The following is a 19,553-nucleotide window of genomic DNA, read 5'->3' as shown; positions in this document are numbered from 1 at the left end:
GGAAAATTACATTGAAACAGATTTCATTCTCAGCTGGCTGGAGAGTTTTTCACCTTTGAAAAAAACCCAAAGAGGAACAAAGAGTTACTGTTTATAATCTGCGTGTGAGGTTGCCCAGTCTGCACCAAGCTTGACGTAATTCCGCACCGTAAGCCAAAAGGCGAAACTCTCCAGAGTTGTTTAAAGAACCTAAGCCAATAAACAGGAGTGACCCAGAAGTTATTTCTTGTACCCCTAAGTAGCCACTGCATCTTTGTGTTTTACTCTATCGAGTGAAAAAGGCTAGAGGCTAACATTGAGCTATCATTGCTAAGGGAGAATTAGAAGCAAACAGTCGACTCTAAAACATCCCAAGCTACTTTTTCAATAACCAACAACTGGATATTACAGTATGTATGTCTGACGTGAATATTGAGTCAATCATGGTGTTTCCCTTCCTTAAATGAGACGTTCAGATCTATAACAACAAGCTAACAGAAAACAACGTGTCCCGTAATGCCATGAGCATACTACTGTAATAAGTCTAGTAAAGGCTTCCTACAGTGAAACACAAAGTTATAGCAACAGATATGACAATGTGTTCATCTTTGTATCAACTTTCTCATTTTTGCTTGTCATCTAGAATCTTCTGGCACTGATCCGTAAGTGGCAATAGCCATGACTCTCATGGAACAGCAGTGAGAAATTGACTTTTTGATCGGAAAAATGGACTGCAGTAATCAAATTGACCCCATTCTCACACATTGCACCTTTAAATTGAGGAGTTTGTTGGATTTGATACAATGCAGGATTAAGCTTCAGTTTGCATAAATAGATATACTTCCTAATGTAGGTAGAACTGTATGTTCATTCATTTCCAGATACCCAAAGTGACATTGACAAATGTTCATAAATCTGTTCAGCTTGCAATCGTGATCAAATGTTTCAAACAGGAAATCTGATTCTCTCGTGTTTGCTTCTTTATTTTAGGTGGCTCCTGAGGAGGAGACACCAAAGGATGCTACAAAGATAAGTGTGAGTCAGAGCTGTTATTTTCCTGGAAATGTTTTGTTTTTGTGATTTAATGAAGGGGCTGCGCAGTGGCGCAGTGGTTAGAGCTGTTGCCTTGCAGCAAGAAGGTCCTGGGTTCGCCTCCGGGCCTGGGATCTTTCTGCATGGAGTTTGCATGTTCTCCCTGTGCATGCGTGGCTTCTCTCCGGGTACTCCGGCTTCCTCCCACAGTCCAAAAACATGACTGTTAGCTTGTGAGTGTGTGTGTGATTGTTTGTCCTGTGTGTCTCTGTGTTGCCCTGCGATGGACTGGCTCTCTGTCCAGGGTGTACCCCGCCTGATGGCCCATTGACCGCTGGAGATAGCCCCCCCGACCCCACATGGACAAAGCGGGTTCAGAAAATGGATGGATTTAATGAAGGCAGAAAAATCCCACACAGTTCCATGTGTGTATGTGTTAGTGGATCCAAGCTGAAAGGCTCTAAATGTACGAGTCCATTTCAACCCTTAGCAAAAGAATAAACAGCTGGGATGAACTTCCTTTATAACGTGGCTGGACTTGGGTGAAGAGCTCCATGAGCCTGGGTCGAGCGGGAGCAGAGCCTCTGATGGTCACCTTTCCCTGGGACTTTTCCAGGCCTGTTCCACTGGGAGGAGACCCGAGGGGCGACTCAGACTTTATTGGATGAATAATATATCCTCTCTCCTGGGATGACCCCGGAGAGGCTCATTGGGGAGAGTGATGTCTGGTTTCCCTCTGTAATCTGACACCTCTGCAACCTGGCTCTGGACAGATGGAGAGAGATGAACGGGTGTTTAGTTAGACGAAGCTCTCAGTGCGGTAAACCCTCCACATCACACAGTTACACCTTCAGCTGATCCTGGATGAATTTGTGATTTAAGTGTCGGGCAGCAGCGGAGCTCGTGGGTGGTTAAGCGGTCTTCTCAAGAGGACGAGGCTTGCAGTGCATCGTGTTCAGACTCTAATAAACCTCTCGTCATCTTTATTGCTACGACGCCTCCTCCTAGTGACAAACTTTGGCAAAGAGTCAGCAGAATATTCTGTTATCCGTGACAAAATGCAAGAAAACATCACCAGAGTGACCTTTACCTTACTTTTAAATCCTCTTTAAAAAATAAAAAGTTCTATAAAGATCCATAAACGAAACAAGAAATAAAACGTACATCTTGTACATTTATTATTGTCAATCTCAAAAACAAAAAGTGTGATTTAATGAAAGCGCCAGCTGCAGTTTGAGTGACGGAGCCTGTGTGTTGTGAGTGTAAGTGGAGCCAACCGCTGCAGGCTATGCAGCTGTAAAATCATAATCTCTTGCTGCACAAAGGATGCTGGCTCACATCCATGCAGTCAAACAAAAACATGACAGATCCTTACAGGATGCAGACACAAACGCACAAATAGTGAGCGTTAAGTGCTAATTCTGTTTTACATGCAGCCACAAATGCAGGATGTAGCTGCACGCAGTCATCTATCAGCATCCTCGGAGGGAAGGTGGGAGTAGTATTTATATCCTGGCGTGTCGGATCTCATGATGTTCCCAGACTCTTATCATCTAAGCAGCGTTATTCTGTGAACTTGCAAAGCTTTTACCTCTAAAGAGTGGAGTCTTTATACATCCAGAGCTCCAAATAAGATTAGTTCAGCAGCAGGGGTGATGAGGCCAGAAGGAGGTGAAGATGGGATGTTTTTAAGCTTCTGCAGAGCAATAATTAGGTTCCTTTTTTTTACAGTGTGGGTCTGATTTCATTAACATAAACACATGATAAGGTTTTGAAATAGCCAAAAACTGAATAATAAACAAATAATTCATATAAAGTTTTTTTATTTTTCACTAATATCTAGTTTCCGTGCATGCACCTGCAGAGCTAATGCCTCGGAAGTAAAAGTGGAGTAACGTGTTCTCGGCGTGTTCTCTCTAAAAGTGAAACGAGAAGGCCAGGTCTGCTAGTGTATCTGCGAAGTTGATGAACAAATAATCTGCACCTCCAAAACTCACACTGTTGAGTCATTTCTGTGAATTTACTAACCCTAACGCGTTGTACAGTTCTGCTGAGCTGTGGTGGCCTCATGGAGGGGGCCATCGTCTAGCACACTGCTGCTAACCACTTAAACATTCTCCCTCTCCTGATAATAACTTTTTGCTTTCCTTGACGTTGGATGTGCTACTACTAGTTTACCCGTTTAATTATAGATTCACTAGGATAACTACAATAATGTTTATCTCTCGCCAAATAGAATATTTACTAAGAAATCACCATATTACCATAGGCACATTGCTTGGTGTGTGTGTGTGTGTGTGTGTGTGTGTGTGTGTGTGTGTGTGTGTGTGTGTGTGTGTGTGTGTGTGTGTGAGTGTGTGTGTGTGTGTGTGTGTGTGTGTGTGTGTGTGTGTGTGTGTGTGTGTGTCTGCTCTGTCCTCCATCCCCAGTGAGTCGTGGAGGATGGCTGCTTATACTGAGCCAGGATCCTCTGGAGGTTTCTTCCTGTTAAAAGGCAGTTTTCCTCTCCACTGTCGCTGCATGCTTGCTTAGTATGAGGATTGCTGTATAGTCACTGACACTAGTCAGTGACTTGATGCAATTTGCTGGGTTCCTTATATAGGACACATTATTTCTGATTGGCTTAATGAACTGACCTGAATTGGAATGTTTATTATGTGAAGTGCCTTGAGACGACTCTTGTCGTGATTTGGCGCTTTATAAATAAACTTGAATTGAATTGAATTGGACAAAGATGTGCAACATTTGGCAGAACATGTGTTGGGTCTGACTCTAATCTGTAAAACTAACCGGATTATGGCCATTTTTGTCTTTTCTAATGTTGAGTATCTGTGACAGTAATCTTTGACCTGCTTCGACTCCAAGGAACAGTCCGGCCAGTCTATGGCTGATCAGCACCCCGGGGGCATGAGGGCCCAAAGCATTTGCCTGCCTTGCCTTTTAGCACATGTCGCCTGTGGTCAGGGCTGCCCCGGTGCATGATCGTCTATCAGTTCACTTTCAAACCTCACCATAATTTGCCCTTCTTGTTTGCCAGGTGGTGAAGGTCGTAGGAAGCAATATCTCCCATAAGCTCCGCCTCTCTCGAGTCAAGCCCGCTGATGAGGGAACCTACGAATGCCGTGTGATCGACTTCAGCGATGACGCCGGTGCCCGCCACCACCGCGTCAGAGCATACCTGCAGATCATACCGGAGAGCGACAGCATTGACGCCAAGCACAACAGCAACTTTGACGCCATGGACAGTACCAAGAGAGACATGAGGTTTTTGGACAGGGAGTCCCACGGCGGCACCAAAGAGCACATTCATCACCAGAGTCACGGGCACCACCAGGAGCCCGGCAAACGGCCTTCGTCTGCTGCCCACCACGGCCACAGCCACGAGGGAAACAATCAGCAGCACAAGGCGGGCAAAGAGCTGAGGAAGAGGGACGTGGACAGTAACCACAGCCACAATGACTGCACCAACGAGCCGAGCTGTGCGCTGTAAACACTTGTTACGCCTGAGTGGGGCATCACACAATGGGTACATAATGTATGTCACAGCATAAAAGCTATTCTCCTCACACAATGCAGGCCTGTAGTGAAATCCAGAATCCACTGAAATGTGCAATGTGATTTATTTGAAGCAGAGGGGTGTGAACTGTGAAAGGAGTGTGGCTTTTTCTTGCTGTGCATTAGTCTGCGTTGGACTGCTCACTGTCTGAAAACTGCCTGTAAAGTCTGGCTTCCTAACATTCAACAAGGGTGGGGGTGGGTAATGGGGGGGGGGGGTGATGGGAAGGGACTGATGTGTAGATCTAGGCAGCTTCATTGATTTTTGGTTCAAGAACCAAAAATAAACAAAAAAAAATGAAAAAGGATATACAAGTAAGGTTTTAGTTCTCCCATTAACCAGTGCTTTGTTCTACTCTTGTATCTCAAATGCTGTAAATGACAGCCTTTCATGGTCATGCTCTGTTCACTGCCTTACTCTGTGATCTAAAACACTCTCAGAAAAAAACAAAAACAAAAAAAAACTGCGATCAAAAAATTTATAATAGGACCTGTCCTCCTGTAGAATCATAATTTTATCCTTAAGCTGTGACTGTTGCCAACCGTACTTGTGAGGGATTTTCTAAAAGGCCTCCAAATATTTGAAACGTTGGTGAGAACTTTGAGACACAAAACCTTTCTGGGAATATTGGAACATAAAATTTTTGACGTGGCATCAGGTGTTCCACGTTGACATGAGGTGGTCAAATGTCTCATTTTATTTGCTATTTGATGGCCAAACTCTCATAAAGCTTTCTTGCCTTTAATTGAACACCGCTATGTCACGGATGTGCAACTGATGCGACAAATGAACAAGTGGCTCTAAGCCCCGCCCTCCTGTTGCTGGCAAGCCATCGTGACTGCTTGACACTCGAGATGTTCTTTACAACTTTAGGAGGCAACAACATTTGTGTATCTTTGAGGAGCTAATCAGAAGGTCGGCATTACCCCACAGAGAAGCCTGCAGTCAATCGTCTTTGATGAGAGAAACATCATTAAAGACCACGTCTTCATTCACCATCCGTGCAAGAAGGCGGGCTTAGTGAAGCTTGTCACCGCTATGCTTTACACGATTGATGTGAACTTGTATGTCCTGATTTCTGAGATTATACAAGACCAATGTCTTACGTTGGAACAAACGTAGACGTCCTTGTTTATAGGTGACACACCGAGTCGACTGTCTGCCACACAGCTTTGTCCAACAGAGACATTTGCCCCCTTTTTTCAGTGTAGAAAATTGGATCAAGTGAACTCAGCTGATTATGCTGTTGGAATATTGTGCATCGGTTTTGTGTGCGCCCCGAGCACATCAGTTAACCATTTGTGTGTCTTGAAAACCTCGTGTTTTTGAGTACATTTGCAGTGGTCTCTCTCTCTGCCCTGTGAGTCGGTCTTATGAGAAAAGAGCTCTCACGCTCCTGTTTCAGGAAAAAGACAGATGGGAGGTTAGCTTCAGACGCCAGGGTTTGGATTCTTCCCCATATTCAGAAATCTTACCTCTGATTGGCTATCAGCAGCACAACTTTACCACTGACTCTTTTCGCTCTGCAAGGTGATGTTTTATCTCCACAAATAAGACAAACCTGATGGGGTTCTGCAGTGTTGTGGAGTTGCTAATGCTAAATGATAGCTTCTACTAACCAAGACGTGCTCTGCCCTCTCCTGGATGCTAAATAAACAGCCTTCCTTGTTGCAAAGCGATATGAACTTTGTGACGAGCAAATGTCAGGCTTTTCCAATTCGAACCTTTCCGCTTCTGTTGTCTATTGGCAGCTAATGCAGGAAATAGGGCTAGAAGACTACAGGGAGTGCAGCATTATTAGGCAAGTTGTATTTTTGAGGAATAATTTTATTATTGAACAACAACCATGTTCTCAATGAACCCAAAAAACTCATTAATATCAAAGCTGAATGTTTTTGGAAGTAGTTTTTAGTTTGTTTTTAGTTTTAGCTATTTTAGGGGGATATCTGTGTGTGCAGATGACTATTACTGTGCATAATGATTAGACAACTTAACAAAAAACAAATAAATACCCATTTCAATTCTTTATTTTTACCAGTGAAACCAATATAACATCTCAACATTCCCAAATATACATTTCTGACATTCAAAAACAATACAAAAACAAATCAGCGACCAATATAGCCACCTTTCTTTGCAAGGACACTTAAAAGCCTCCCAGACACTGTTCAGAGAGGTGTACTGTTTTCCCTCCTTGTAAATCTCACATTTGATGATGGACCACAGGTTCTCAATGGGATTCAGATCAGGTGAACAAGGAGGCCATGTCATTAGTTTTTCTTCCTTTATACCCTTTCTTGCCAGCCACGCTGTGGAGTACTTGGACGCGTGTGATGGAGCATTGTCCTGCATGAAAATCATGTTTTTCTTGAAGGATGCAGACTTCTTCCTGTACCACTTCTTGAAGGTGTCTTCCAGAAACTGGCAGTAGGACTGGGAGTTGAGCTTGACTCCATCCTCAACCCGAAAAGGCCCCACAAGCTCATCTTTGATGATACCAGCCCAAACCAGTACTCCACCTCCACCTTGCTGGCGTCTGAGTCGGACTGGAGCTCTCTGCCCTTTACCAATCCAGCCATGGGCCCATCCATCTGGCCCATCAAGACTCACTCTCATTTCATCAGTCCATAAAACCTTAGAAAAATCAGTCTTGAGATATTTCTTGGCCCAGTCTTTGTCTTGTTCAGTGGTGGTCGTCTTTCAGCCTTTCTTACCTTGGCCATGTCTCTCAGTATAGCACACCTTGTGCTTTTGGGCACTCCAGTGATGTTGCAGCTCTGAAATATGGCCAAACTGGTGGCAAGTGGCATCTTGGCAGCTGCACGATTGACTTTTCTCAGTTCATGGGGAGTTATTTTGCACCTTGGTTTGTCCACATGCTTCTTGCGACCCTGTTGACTATTTTGAATGAAACGCTTGATTGTTCGATGATCACGCTTCAGAAGCTTTGCAGTTTTAAGACTGCTGCATCCCTCTGCAAGATATCTCACTATATTTGACTTTTCTGAGCCTGTCAAGTCCTTCTTTTGACCCATTTTGCCAAAGGAAAGGAAGTTGCCTAATAATCATGCACACCTGATATAGGGTGTTGATGTCATTAGACCACACCCCTTTTCATTATAGAGATGCACATCACCTAATATGCTTAATTGGTAGTAGGCTTTCGAGCCTATACAGCTTGGAGTAAGACAACATGCATAAAGAGGATGATGTGGACAAAATACTCATTTGCCTAATAATTCTGCACTCCCTGTATTTTCCCATTTAGCCCGCATGTTTTAAACTCAGGAGTGACTGATCATATAAACAAGTAAATTAAAAGTGAAATCTCTGTGAACTTGGCCTTTGAAACACAAATAAAGCCCAGAGAACCACAACAGTGTTGCAGGCCCTAATGCCGTTCTTTGGAACGAGATGGCATGAATGTCCGAGTCTAGGAACTAGTGGTTGAATGCTTTTGGTTTGTTTGCATTTGGGGGCGGGGCTTAGCGGGACAGAGCCATGGGTCAGTTGTGAGCATCTCCCGAGAGGAGTTTCCAAAATGTCAAAGTGCTTGAGAATATTCTCAGGTTCCTTTTGTGAGTCACAAGGCCTTGGGCTTTTAAAAAGCAAGCCTACATTTCGCTCAAAGAAGTCACAAAGGATTTGTTCAGCATCCATCGCGTTCGGTTTCTGAGTCAGAAGGCGCAAAAAATGTGAGACAACTTCTGGAAGCATGTACAACTAAAAAGTTGAGGATGAACTGGATACAAATTTGCAAAGATATACACTATTAACACAAATGTCACAACTGATTTGCAGTTTAATCCCAAGCTAACGTGTTCTTAGTACCAGTTCGAATGTTGTTGCCTGCAACTAATCACCGATGGAGATTGTGGTTTTAGCTCGAGAAATAAAATCAAATTGTTTAAACACAAACACAGGGAGGAAAGGAAACTTGTTTTCTTCAGCAGGAGTTCTTCAAGGCCCCAAAAGCTGCAGCAGCAGCCCTCATCAAGGACAGACGCAGTCTTCATTTATTTTCCTCTGAGTGAAAACACGAGTGATTCGGATAGTGAGGGATTCCAGGAGAAAACGAAGGACAGGACAGGCTGCTCTTGGTTTAAAAAATATGCTTTTTCTTCTCTCGCTTATGCTGCAGGTTCAGTCCATTCAGCCTGAGAGAAATCAATGCAACTGCTCCTTGTTGGCATCTCTAGTTTGGAAAGCCAGGACCAGATTAAATCCAAAGGGGCTAAATGAACTATTTGATTTGATGTGCCTCAGAATATTGACCATAGGTAAAAAAAAAAATAAAAAAAAAAACCAATTGTTATCTTGGTGGATTTTTATTTTATTTTGTTGAGGAGAGGAGGTTTGTATAGCAGTGCTGCATTCATCTCCCAGCTTCTCTTCTCCAGCCCAACTGGTTCTATATAAAAAAGCCTCAATCCTCTCCACTACAAGCCTCTAATCCACTTTGTACATAAGGCTGTATATTATGAAACAAAGGTAGTGCATGTTTAGCAATTTTCTTAAAAAAAATACTTTTTCAAACAACATGCACACATTACGTGTTAGAAATTTTGTTATATGAGTTAGGTTTATTTATTTGAAGCTTCATTGTTGTGATTTTTCTGTTTATTTGTTTTTACCTCAGACATTTTGTACATTAAATGTTTAATTCTTAAAATAGTATTTTAGCTTTTGTTGCTTTCCTGTTCTCCAAAAGTGCTGTACAGACAGATGAATGACACATTTTCCACCATAGCTGCTCAGACGCGGTTTCCCCTTTCCCTGCGTTGCGTTTCTTAAACTGCATTCAGCAATACCAGTTTGCAACCACCTTGATGAAGTGGTCTGGAAAGCCTTAGCTGCGTTTCTTCTGTAAGAGTTCTGGGAAATTTCTGCATGGGGTGAAGGTGGCAGGGGAAAAAATGATGGCTCGGTCTTCTCATTTGCGGCGTGTCTCCATACCATCGACCTCTTCAGCATATCACGACTGTTTCAGCATTGGGAGTTTAGAAACAGCGATTTTCAAGGTGTAGGAATGACATCCTGTGGTACGAATGTGGGAGCTGATGTTCATTTCTCTAAGCTAAACAAGACTCTTTCCTGTTCTGAGTTTTACGGCTGTTGCCGTTGACAACATAAATACATTTCACTGTAATTTCTGATTGTTGGTAATTGAAAAAGTAGCTTGAGATTTTTTTAGTGCTGACTCTTTATCCCATTTCACCATTAGCGTTGTTAGCTCAAAGTTAGCTCAGTGTTAGCTTCAAAGCTTCTTTACCCAATATTAGAGTCAAACAAAAAGGATGCTGCCGCTTCTTATGGATGCAAGTAATACTTTCTGGGCCACTTATTTTACTGGCTTCAGTTTTTAAACATCTCTGGAACTTTCTGCCGGTCTGTGTCAAATAACAAATGCCGGCGCAGACTCGGGAGCACCGCGGGCTCAGATTGTAAACAAACACTATGTCCCTCTTTGGCCATTTTGAAAGAAAAATTGACAACCCCTCAAGCTGCCTGAATAGGAAATCTTGTTCAATGTAAACTTCATTCCAACATGATTGAGACATTAAAATGTTTTGTGATTATTTCACTGTAAATGTCTTACATATTGTACCTTTAAAGCAGCATGAATGCTGATACTTTTTTTTACCGATCCTTTCAGCGGGCACAGAGCAATGGAAACATACGTATTTTTCAATAGTAGAAATGAGCCTTTTTAGAGGCCAAGTGCTTAGAAATGTAGACAATGTGAGAATTACGTGGAAATATCTCACAATGATGTTACCATGACGAAGCCTTGAGCAGTGAGAAACACAGACATTGTCTTCATTCTGCTTATAAATTCGAGCTTCTCTTTTCAAGGCCATGAGCTGGTTTTCCTCGGCTGTAGCTATCAGAGGAACAACAAACCAGAGAGGTTTCAGTACAACAGCTTGTATTTCATTTCTCCCCAAGCATACGAGAGAGAGAGAGAGAGAGAGAGAGAGAGAGAGAGAGAGAGAGAGAGAGAGAGAGAGAGAGAGAGAGAGAGAGAGAGAGAGAGAGAGAGAGAGAGAGAGAGAGAGAGAGAGAGAGAGAGAGAGAGAGAGAGAGAGAGAGAGAGAGCAGGTAAAAGTTACATTTCCTCTAGAATGTTTGGTCTCACATTAAGTGTATGCCTTTATCAAATGAAATAAATTGTATATAAAATAATGAATTTGTGGTCATTTCCTTGTTATTTGTGTGGATTCCCCAACTGTGGCCGTAACATTTCTATCTGGTGTGTGTGTGTGTGTGTGTGTCTTGGCTCTGCCTTCAGCTCAGCGCGTCTGTCTACGTGCATTAACCCTCTGATGCATGAATTATGAGATCTTCAACCATGATTTTTTAAACAATTTTTTTCGATCATCTTTAGGTGTGAATTAAACAAATTTCGACAAATATTTTTTGTGACATTTTGTTAATTTACAAATAATTTATTACATGTCCACCTCAGTGGACAGCGTGCATTCTGAACATGAAATATGTTGGCTTGCCTTACTGAAGTCCAAATGGAGGGGCTCACATGCAATAAAGTCTTCAACAGCTGTGCTTAATAGCAAAAATAAATAAATAACTATTTTCAGTACCTGTCCACTGTAGTGACCATTATGCACCAAAGGGTTAAGGAAAAATAACGTTAAGCAGTTGACTGTTTGTAATGGGGGCTGTCAATGCCCCCACCCACTTCTCCTCTCACTGCTGCTGATGACTAATGGTGCTATTGTCAGCCATGGCAGCAGGATAAATAGCAACAGCCCAGGATGAGATAAAGAGGAGCCTCACCGTGCTCAGTGGCATTAAGCCAGGCTGGCTAAATACAAAACACGAGGCAATCGTGTTTCCCTACAAGCCTCATCCGTTCGTCACGGAGCAGTCAGGTGGGGAGGCTTCAGGTCACTGACGGGACGTGATAACGGAGGTGTTTTCTTCATTTACATGTGACCTCTTGAACCCTAAAGCCATCTGATAGCAGTTCTGGTCACTTTTCTAGTCACAGAGTGTTTTCTTTTGGTTGTAGCAACAACACCCTTCCCAATCAGGTAGCTAAGTGGATCAGAACCCTGCATGTAGCCTTCATAGTAGCCATTTTCACTTGAAAACACCATAAATAAACTGTCTTCATTAGCACTTCACAATAAGTGTTCCTTTATTAACGTTACTTGGTGCATTATTAAACATTAAATGTACTACTACGATAATAACGGGATTGTTTATTAACCCTCTGATGCATGAATTATGAGATCTTCAACCATGATTTTTTAAACAATTTTTTTCGATCATCTTTAGGTGTGAATTAAACAAATTTCGACAAATATTTTTTGTGACATTTTGTTAATTTACAAATAATTTATTACATGTCCACCTCAGTGGACAGCGTGCATTCTGAACATGAAATATGTTGGCTTGCCTTACTGAAGTCCAAATGGAGGGGCTCACATGCAATAAAGTCTTCAACAGCTGTGCTTAATAGCAAAAATAAATAAATAACTATTTTCAGTACCTGTCCACTGTAGTGACCATTATGCACCAAAGGGTTAATGCTTAAAGGGACATTATGGAAGTTTGACAGCCAAAACATGTATAGAAATAATAAATTTATTCTTCATACATTCTCCTGCAATGCCCTGGTCCTGTAGAATGAGCCCTGGCATTTTTACTGTGATTGCCTGTTTTTCTGTAAAATCACAGAAAAAGAGAGATGCTCGGGTCGAGCAGGCTGTTTCATGCGCGTTCACGCTCAGGCATCGCCCGTAGCATTTGCTATCCGTAGCTTTAGCAGCAGAGAGAGAGGCAGTGCCACTTTGTCGCTGTTCCTAACGCCTAGTGACAAAGCTAGCTACATTTCTGAGGACCCTTAGCTACTTTCTGTAGAACTTTCTTCTAGATATTTCCTGCAAATTAGCAACAAAATAGCCATTTTCGCTCCGAACCGTTCTTTGGTTTGACGTTGTTTCAGCTGTCATCAAGGATATAAATGTTACAGATACTGTGAATGTTACTAGAGTGTAGCTCACCTTGTAAGATGTCTGACTCCCATGCAGAAGACCTGGGTTTGATTCTGGATGTGAACATAGTTTATTTAGAGTTTCTTTTTTACATTAATGGTATATTTTTTTACAGTAAGACGCCCAAATTTTTATTTGAGGCCTAGTCCACACGTAGCCGTTTTTTTTTTTAACGAATATCCGCCCCTCCAAAAACTTGCATCCACACCACCTCGTTTTTAAAAAAACTCTGTCCACACGTACCCAGATAAATACGTTGTTAAGGACATGCCAGACCTGTAGGCGGCAGTACTTCCCCCGTTCTTAACCTCGTCCTTCGTCTGTGGTCTTCCGCAAGGAGCAGTAATTCCGCTTGCAAAAACAAACAAGCAAAAAGCGCTTGGACAATTGATAAAGCGAGCGCAGCTCTGAGGGCATCCATGCTGTCGGCTAGTGTAAACACAGGTCGCACACGTGATGTCAGCATTTTTTTGTCACGGAAAGTGACGTTGCGGACCTTAAAACTCCGGTTTTGTCTGTCCACACGCAGACACCCAAAACGGAGAAAACGCAGATCTTCACTTTGGCCGGAGTTTTTAAAAAGATCCGTTTTCGTGTGAAAAAACTCCGTTTTCGTTTGGATGACAGGCCAAAACGTAGAAAAATATCTACGTTTTGGCAGATCCCCGGCTACGTGTGGACAGGGCCTGAGACTCGCTGAACGGTATTGAATTCACAGATAAAAAAGATGTGGGTTCAACTTTCATTTTGGAAAAAAATTTTAAGCAAGGGAAGAGAATGATCTGAGCATGCAGGAGGACTGACCCATCATAAACCTTTGTCGGCTGTGCTGAAGAGAAAGGTACAGAACCAAATTATTTAATTAATTAGCTGCGTGTTCTCCTGTCCTCTGTCCTCCGGGCCACACACACACACACACACACACACACACACGGGACTGTCTCAGCTGTTACTTTCGTTAAGGAGTGTGCACGTACAGCATGCGCGCCTCGTGCACGAGCCTACTATTGAAGTTGCCGTTACGCTTTTGGCCTGAGGGGGCAATCGCGAGCATAAAAATTCAAAAGTCCGAAAAGTCCCTTTAATAATGCATCAAGTAATGTTGATAAAGGAACCCTTGTTGTATCGTGTTACCCAGCATCTTTAAAGAATACACCACTTGGTTCTAACTCCTGTTCATGCTTAAAGACATTTAGACTGATCTACACCCATCAATTATATTTTAGTGATTGAATAATAGTGATTAGTGATGAAGTTGGCACAAAAAACAGAATTCTCACCCAAAATTACTGAAGACAAAAGTAAAACTGATGTTTATTTAAAAATATATCTTAGTATTTGAGTCATTTCTCTGAACAAAATGGTGAAAGATTGTATTTACAATAGCAGTTTGTCCAGAAGACAAATGAAGCATGGAGAAACTATCATCTTCGTTCCTGGTTTGAACACCCACAGCAAAGCGAACGAGTATCTTTTTACCTCCATTCCTCTTAGATACACACACCAGGAAGTGGATCACAGACAAGTTTCACGGCTGCTTTTCAGCAAGTTGTCTCTCGAGGCATTAAACTGGGTCAGTGGTCGATCCAGTCGCGTTGATCGCCGCCTCATTTAGCAGACCGACCCGTCACACAAGCCAAACTCCTCCCTCAGCAGTTTCAGCACGTTGTCCGAGTACTCGTCCCTGGGTCTACCCATCCCGCTCAGCTGTATGGGAGGGAGGTCGGGGTGGGGTGGCGTGTAGGAGCACGGGCAGTGCAGCTCGTTTAGCGTAAACCAAAAAGTATCCGGATCCACCTGGATTAAGTGTTGGAAAACGCTGTGTGGAGAAAAGAAAGGAGGGGCAGGGGTTAATTTCCTGGATCAACACTTTTATGTCTCGAGTGACGAGGCAGCTTAGTTTGACTCCTGGTTCTTAAACCAGCCTCCCATTTTTGTTTTGATCAAAAAATAAGTGCATTTACTTTTTGTGCAAGAAATTTACTGTTTAATTCACACCAAGCTAAATTATTTTGTGGGAGGGTGCTGTAAAACACTAAACTTGCAGTAAAAGAGCACGGATGTAGTATAAAGTAAAACAACGGTGCTGGTGGGAGTGTATTGGTTGTATCCATGGCAACAAACCAGATCTGAGTTTGGATTTTATCCTGCTGAAGCCCAGTGGGCAACAAGGAACACACAGGAGAAAGTCATGAGAGATGTAGATTATAAATAAATAAACAAACCTTTTCCTGAAACATTATGCATAACTAAAATGAATATTTTAACAGAAAACTCTATATTTTATAGCAAATCTTTATCTTTAAAGTTTAGTCAAATAACTTACATTATTAATGCTCAATCTAGAAAGCACTGAAAAGAATATTTACAGTGGAGAAATGGAAAGTTGAAACCAGTGCATTGAAACTGGAGCTGAAAAGTGACAAATGTTTGAGTAATGGACAAAATAGGAATAAGTCCGAGATTATTATTGTAGTGTGAGAGGAAAAAAAACATTTTAATAATAAAAATGTTAGTTTTTCTACTTTTTCTGAAGTCATATTTTTGATTGAAACAAAACAGCAAATCTCCAATAAGTTTGTCAGTATTAGGATAGTTACGGTAATTCTTTGCATGTTTTCACGTGTTAATTGGATTCTAACAGTTCTAAAATAACAATTACAGATTTGTTCAATAGCCATATATGGAAGAGGATTAGTGACCCTGAAAAGAAAAAAAATTGTGACTTCAATCTCAGAATTCGAGTTTTTGACTTCTGAGAAAAAAAGTTGGAATTCTTGTTTTTTTTATTTCTTTTCAGTGGCACTTATCATCTTCCATAGCATTATGTAATAATTGACTATTTCCTTTTTAGTTATTTTTGAGTTTTCAGCAGTTTTTTTCTGAATAATAACAAAGCATGATTTTCTTTTTTTCCTATTTTTTATTACGATACCTTTTACAGTAGAAATATTTTTTAATCATTTAAAAAATGTTTGTCTTTTTTATGTTCTTGTGATTTTTTTCTTGAGGGGCACTATATAAAATTGTTTCTTATTCTTCTTCTTTACTTTTTGCCTTTATTTATTAATCTCCATCAAAGCAAGTGTTCCTAATAAATCTCACCTTAAACAAGCCTCCTGGAGTCTGACAGGCTGCCGACAGCTCAGGTAGGGCAGACAGGCTTCACAAACAGCGTCCAGGTCTGCTTCGCCTGAGGAAATCAAACACAAACGTTCATCTCCCCAGAAGAAGCTACAATGAAGTTCTGATGTGGGGCCCTCATGGAGGGGGCCATAGGCTTCAACACTGCTGCTAACCACTTAAACATTCTCCCTCTCCTGATAATAACATTTTACTTTCTTTGACATCGAATGTGCTACTACTAGTTTACCCGTTTAATTATAGATTCACTAGGATAACTACAATAAAGTTTATCTCTCACCAAATAGAATATTTACTAAGACATCACAATGTAACCATAGAAACGTTACTTGGTATATCTGTTGTGTGTGTGTGTGTGTGTGTGTGTGTGTGTGTGTGTGTGTGTGTGTGTGTGTGTGTGTGTGTGTGTGTGTGTGTGTGTGTGTGTGTGTGTGTGTGTGTGTGTGTGTGTGTGTGCTCTGTCTTCCCGATCCCCAGTGAGTCGTGGAGGATGGCTGCTTATACTGAGCCAGGATCCTCTGGAGGTTTCTTCCTGTTAAAAGGGAGTTTTCCTCTCCACAGTCGCTAAATGCTTGCTTAGTATGAGGATTGCTGTAAAGTCACTGACACTAGTCAGTGACTCGATGCAATTTGCTGGGTTCCTTATATAGGAAACTTTTTTCTGATTGGCCTAATGAACTGACCTGAATTGGAATGTTTATGTGAAGTGCCTTGAGACGACTCTTGTCGTGATTTGGCGCTTTATAACTAAACGTGAATTTAATTTATTTCATATAAACCTAAAATATCTTCATCACAACTGGCAAATACTCCAAAACATTCCTAGGATAAACAATCCCAGCTCTCAGAGTGGGGTTGAAAATGTCGGATCGTTAAAGATGAAAGAGGAAGAGGTTCAAGTCTGGACTTTACCTTTGCTAACTCCTAACGAGCTGAAAGGTAGCTGAGAAAGATTTCACCGCAGGCTGGATTTCACACATCCACCCTTACACTTCTTTTTTTTTTCTAAAAAGGGGCAATATTTTCCTCCCTTATCTTCATCCTCGTCTCCTTACCTCCTGCTGTTTGACACACCTGCCTTTGTTCCCTTATCAGCCACTCGCCGTATTTCTCATAACCTATTCCAGCTCCTGCTCTCTCCATCCACTCGACTTCTCCCCACTCTTTCATCTCTCCCTCTGTATCTCTCTTTCTCCTTCCTTTCCCAGCAGACATTTAGCAATTCCCTAAGCTGAAAACTGGGCTGCCTTTCAAGCCTGATTTCAAAACATGTCTGTCTCCTTCTCTGCTTACTCTATTTACCCATTCAACCCACGCTCGGCGTGAGCGCGCCCGCTCGCTGCGACTCCAGAAAAGCAGCAGCGGTGCACATTTCAGAGTTAAATAGGATTATTTAGCAACCACTTTTGTCCCCTTTTTCTTCCTTTTCTTCCTGGTGGTGCACTCAGTCTGTAGTCTGTGTTGAATCGAGGTACTTGGAGGGAAGCAGAGAAACGCTAAAAGGAAAGAAAAGAAGGCTATAGTTGATGTTGGATTTGTGGAACTGCAGCTGAAAGCAGAAGCGGGGCTGAAACGTATCGCTGGCTTCAGTAAATCGGCGTTTCTGTCTTTCTTTCACTCTAGCTAAGGCTTGGTAATTGGCTTGCTGCAAGCGTCCCAGAGGAAAGCAGCAACCGAATCGGTATTCACACGAGTGCGGCTGCAGCCGCTGACTCCACATTCTCTTCATCTCCTACAACAAATCCTTTTTCCTTCGGATGGGAAGCAAGACAGCTTCAAGTTCCAGGCAAAAAAAAAGAAGCACAGGCATCTTAGACGTGAGGAAGATTTTTTATTTTGCGTGACGGAACATTGATAGTTGTGAGAATTCTCCAAATGAGCACAAGGTGTTTAAGATTTGACCGCAGACATTTAGAGATCAGGAGCTGGGATGGTGGCTCCAAAATATGGCGCGGTATGGGGGCCAAAATTAAGACTACTGCCCAGCAGCAGGAGGCTATATAAATTCTGAAGCAAACTACCGACCTGATTAATGGTAAGCTGGCACCGGTAACTGAGAGGCTGGAGCTGCTTACTGAGGAATAGCACCTTTACCGGCGTTACTACTAGATACGCTAGGGACTAGCAGCCCTCGGCTGGTCATTGGCTGGTTCACACACTCTCTCTGCTGTCTATTAGCATGGATAGGCTAGCGTTAGACTGGACGGGCTGGTGTTAGCGTTGGAGAGGCTAGCCATTAGCGTGCCTAGGCTGGCCACTAGCTGACTAGTGACTCTCCGAGACATGATAATGGCTAGCCTCTCCAATGCTAATGCTAGCCTATCCATGCTTAAGGTCCTTCAAGGGGGTAGGAAATCCAGCTAGTGGCATGCCTAGGCATGCTAATGGCTAGCCTCTCCGATGCTAAAGCCAGCCTATCCATGCTAATGGTCCGTCAAGGGGGTAGGAAATCCAGCTAGTGGCATGCCTAGGTACGCTAATGGCTAGCCTCTCCGATGCTAACGCCAGTCTATCCATGCTAATAGACAGCAGAGGGAGTGTTTGAACCAGTCAATGACCAGCCGAGGGCTGCTAGTGCCTAGCGCAGGGATTCCCAAAGTGTGGTGCGCGAGCTGCCGCTAGGGGGTGCGCGAGGTGAAAAGTGTAATGGCTGCGGAGCTCAGAGAAGTCTGTCATATGTCACCATTATCGTAGAAACTCATTTGTGGGTGGGCCAAAGAAAAAGTAAGTGGGCCCAATAAATGTAATTGAAAACATGTATATTTTTGCGTGCGCGCGTGTGCGTGTCCTCCGCATGTGCCCTAGCTTCATAATAACAATGCACCGAGCTTCAGCACTCTGGCCTGCGCACGCTGATATGTTCCGTATTTGATCATTTTTAACGGTGTTGGAGGAATCTGAAGTTGGTGAGTCATTCTGGCAGATTGTAATTAACAACTGTCTCATGCAGGTGTTCTGACGTTGTAAACCTCACACACAGAACATTGTGGATGTAACAAAATAACAAGAAATGATTCCCATTCAGGCTATTAACAGCGCGCTGAAGATCTGAAGTTCAGAGTGCGTCTGTCAGAGGTCAGACGCGTTCCGGCTGAACCACGGCTCACGGGTGCACAAGTGAGCACATCTGGGCTGGGCAGAAGGAATTTTACAACATTGGTTTAAATAGCGCCAATAGCGAGACTCGGTGACTTGAGCGGCTGTGCCGCACGTGCGCGCGCGCACACACACACACACACACACACACACACAGATTCAATAAGCACACACGCTGCTTTAACTCCGGCGCGCCGTCAGACTGAAGGCAGAAATGAACGCTGCCTCCACCGTGATAACAACTTTTAAGAGGTTATTTTTCATTCAAGGTCAAATTAAGATATTAGCTTCTGGGATGAGTCGGGTCCGCTACAGCCAGTGACTCCGAACCTGACCACAACCCATGTTACTGCAGCATTTGTTATTCCGGTCCGCATGACAGCGGATCGCAGATTCAGCCACACCATAAACAGCAATAAGTCGGTCTGAGGCAAAAGTGAACATCATGGCTATATCTTGTCCCCTATTGACATTTGATTAGGCACAAGCAGGTGATCAGCTCAGGTTTACGCAGAGCAGAAGGAAGGAGAGCGCTCTGGCCGCACAGGTTAAACGTTCCTACTTTAAGAAAACCGTTAAATTGCATTGTTTATGTGCTACCTGGACACTCTAAATATTTATTCAAAATGAAATCAAAGGAAATTGTAATGGTATCGAATGCTTATTAATTACTATTTAAAAAATGAAAGTGATAGGGAATTTTTTTAACCCTGTCTGTTTAGCTT

The 19,553-nt window shown here is 42.6% G+C and overlaps 2 protein-coding genes across 2 annotated transcripts in view; one reads left to right on the top strand and one right to left on the bottom strand.

Annotated features, from left to right (window-relative positions):
* vstm2l (V-set and transmembrane domain containing 2 like) overlaps positions 1–4,730 on the top strand; it is a 64,811-nt gene extending 60,081 nt beyond the window's left edge. Inside the window, exons 3-4 of the mRNA XM_015968565.3 lie at positions 970–1,014; positions 4,049–4,730. Of these exons, the coding sequence (XP_015824051.1) occupies positions 970–1,014; positions 4,049–4,501 (498 nt within the window). The 3' untranslated portion in view covers positions 4,502–4,730. The remainder of the gene's footprint in view (positions 1–969; positions 1,015–4,048) is intronic.
* Positions 4,731–13,874: 9,144 nt separating this feature from the next.
* tti1 (TELO2 interacting protein 1) overlaps positions 13,875–19,553 on the bottom strand; it is a 31,534-nt gene continuing 25,855 nt past the window's right edge. Inside the window, exons 13-14 of the mRNA XM_015968566.3 lie at positions 15,694–15,781; positions 13,875–14,407 (exon numbers count right to left, since the gene is read on the bottom strand). Of these exons, the coding sequence (XP_015824052.3) occupies positions 14,200–14,407; positions 15,694–15,781 (296 nt within the window). The 3' untranslated portion in view covers positions 13,875–14,199. The remainder of the gene's footprint in view (positions 14,408–15,693; positions 15,782–19,553) is intronic.

Source organism: Nothobranchius furzeri, chromosome 15, assembly GCF_043380555.1.
Source record: "Nothobranchius furzeri strain GRZ-AD chromosome 15, NfurGRZ-RIMD1, whole genome shotgun sequence".
In the NCBI taxonomy this organism is placed as follows: domain Eukaryota; kingdom Metazoa; phylum Chordata; class Actinopteri; order Cyprinodontiformes; family Nothobranchiidae; genus Nothobranchius; species Nothobranchius furzeri.
This window is presented reverse-complemented; position numbering and strand designations above follow the sequence as displayed.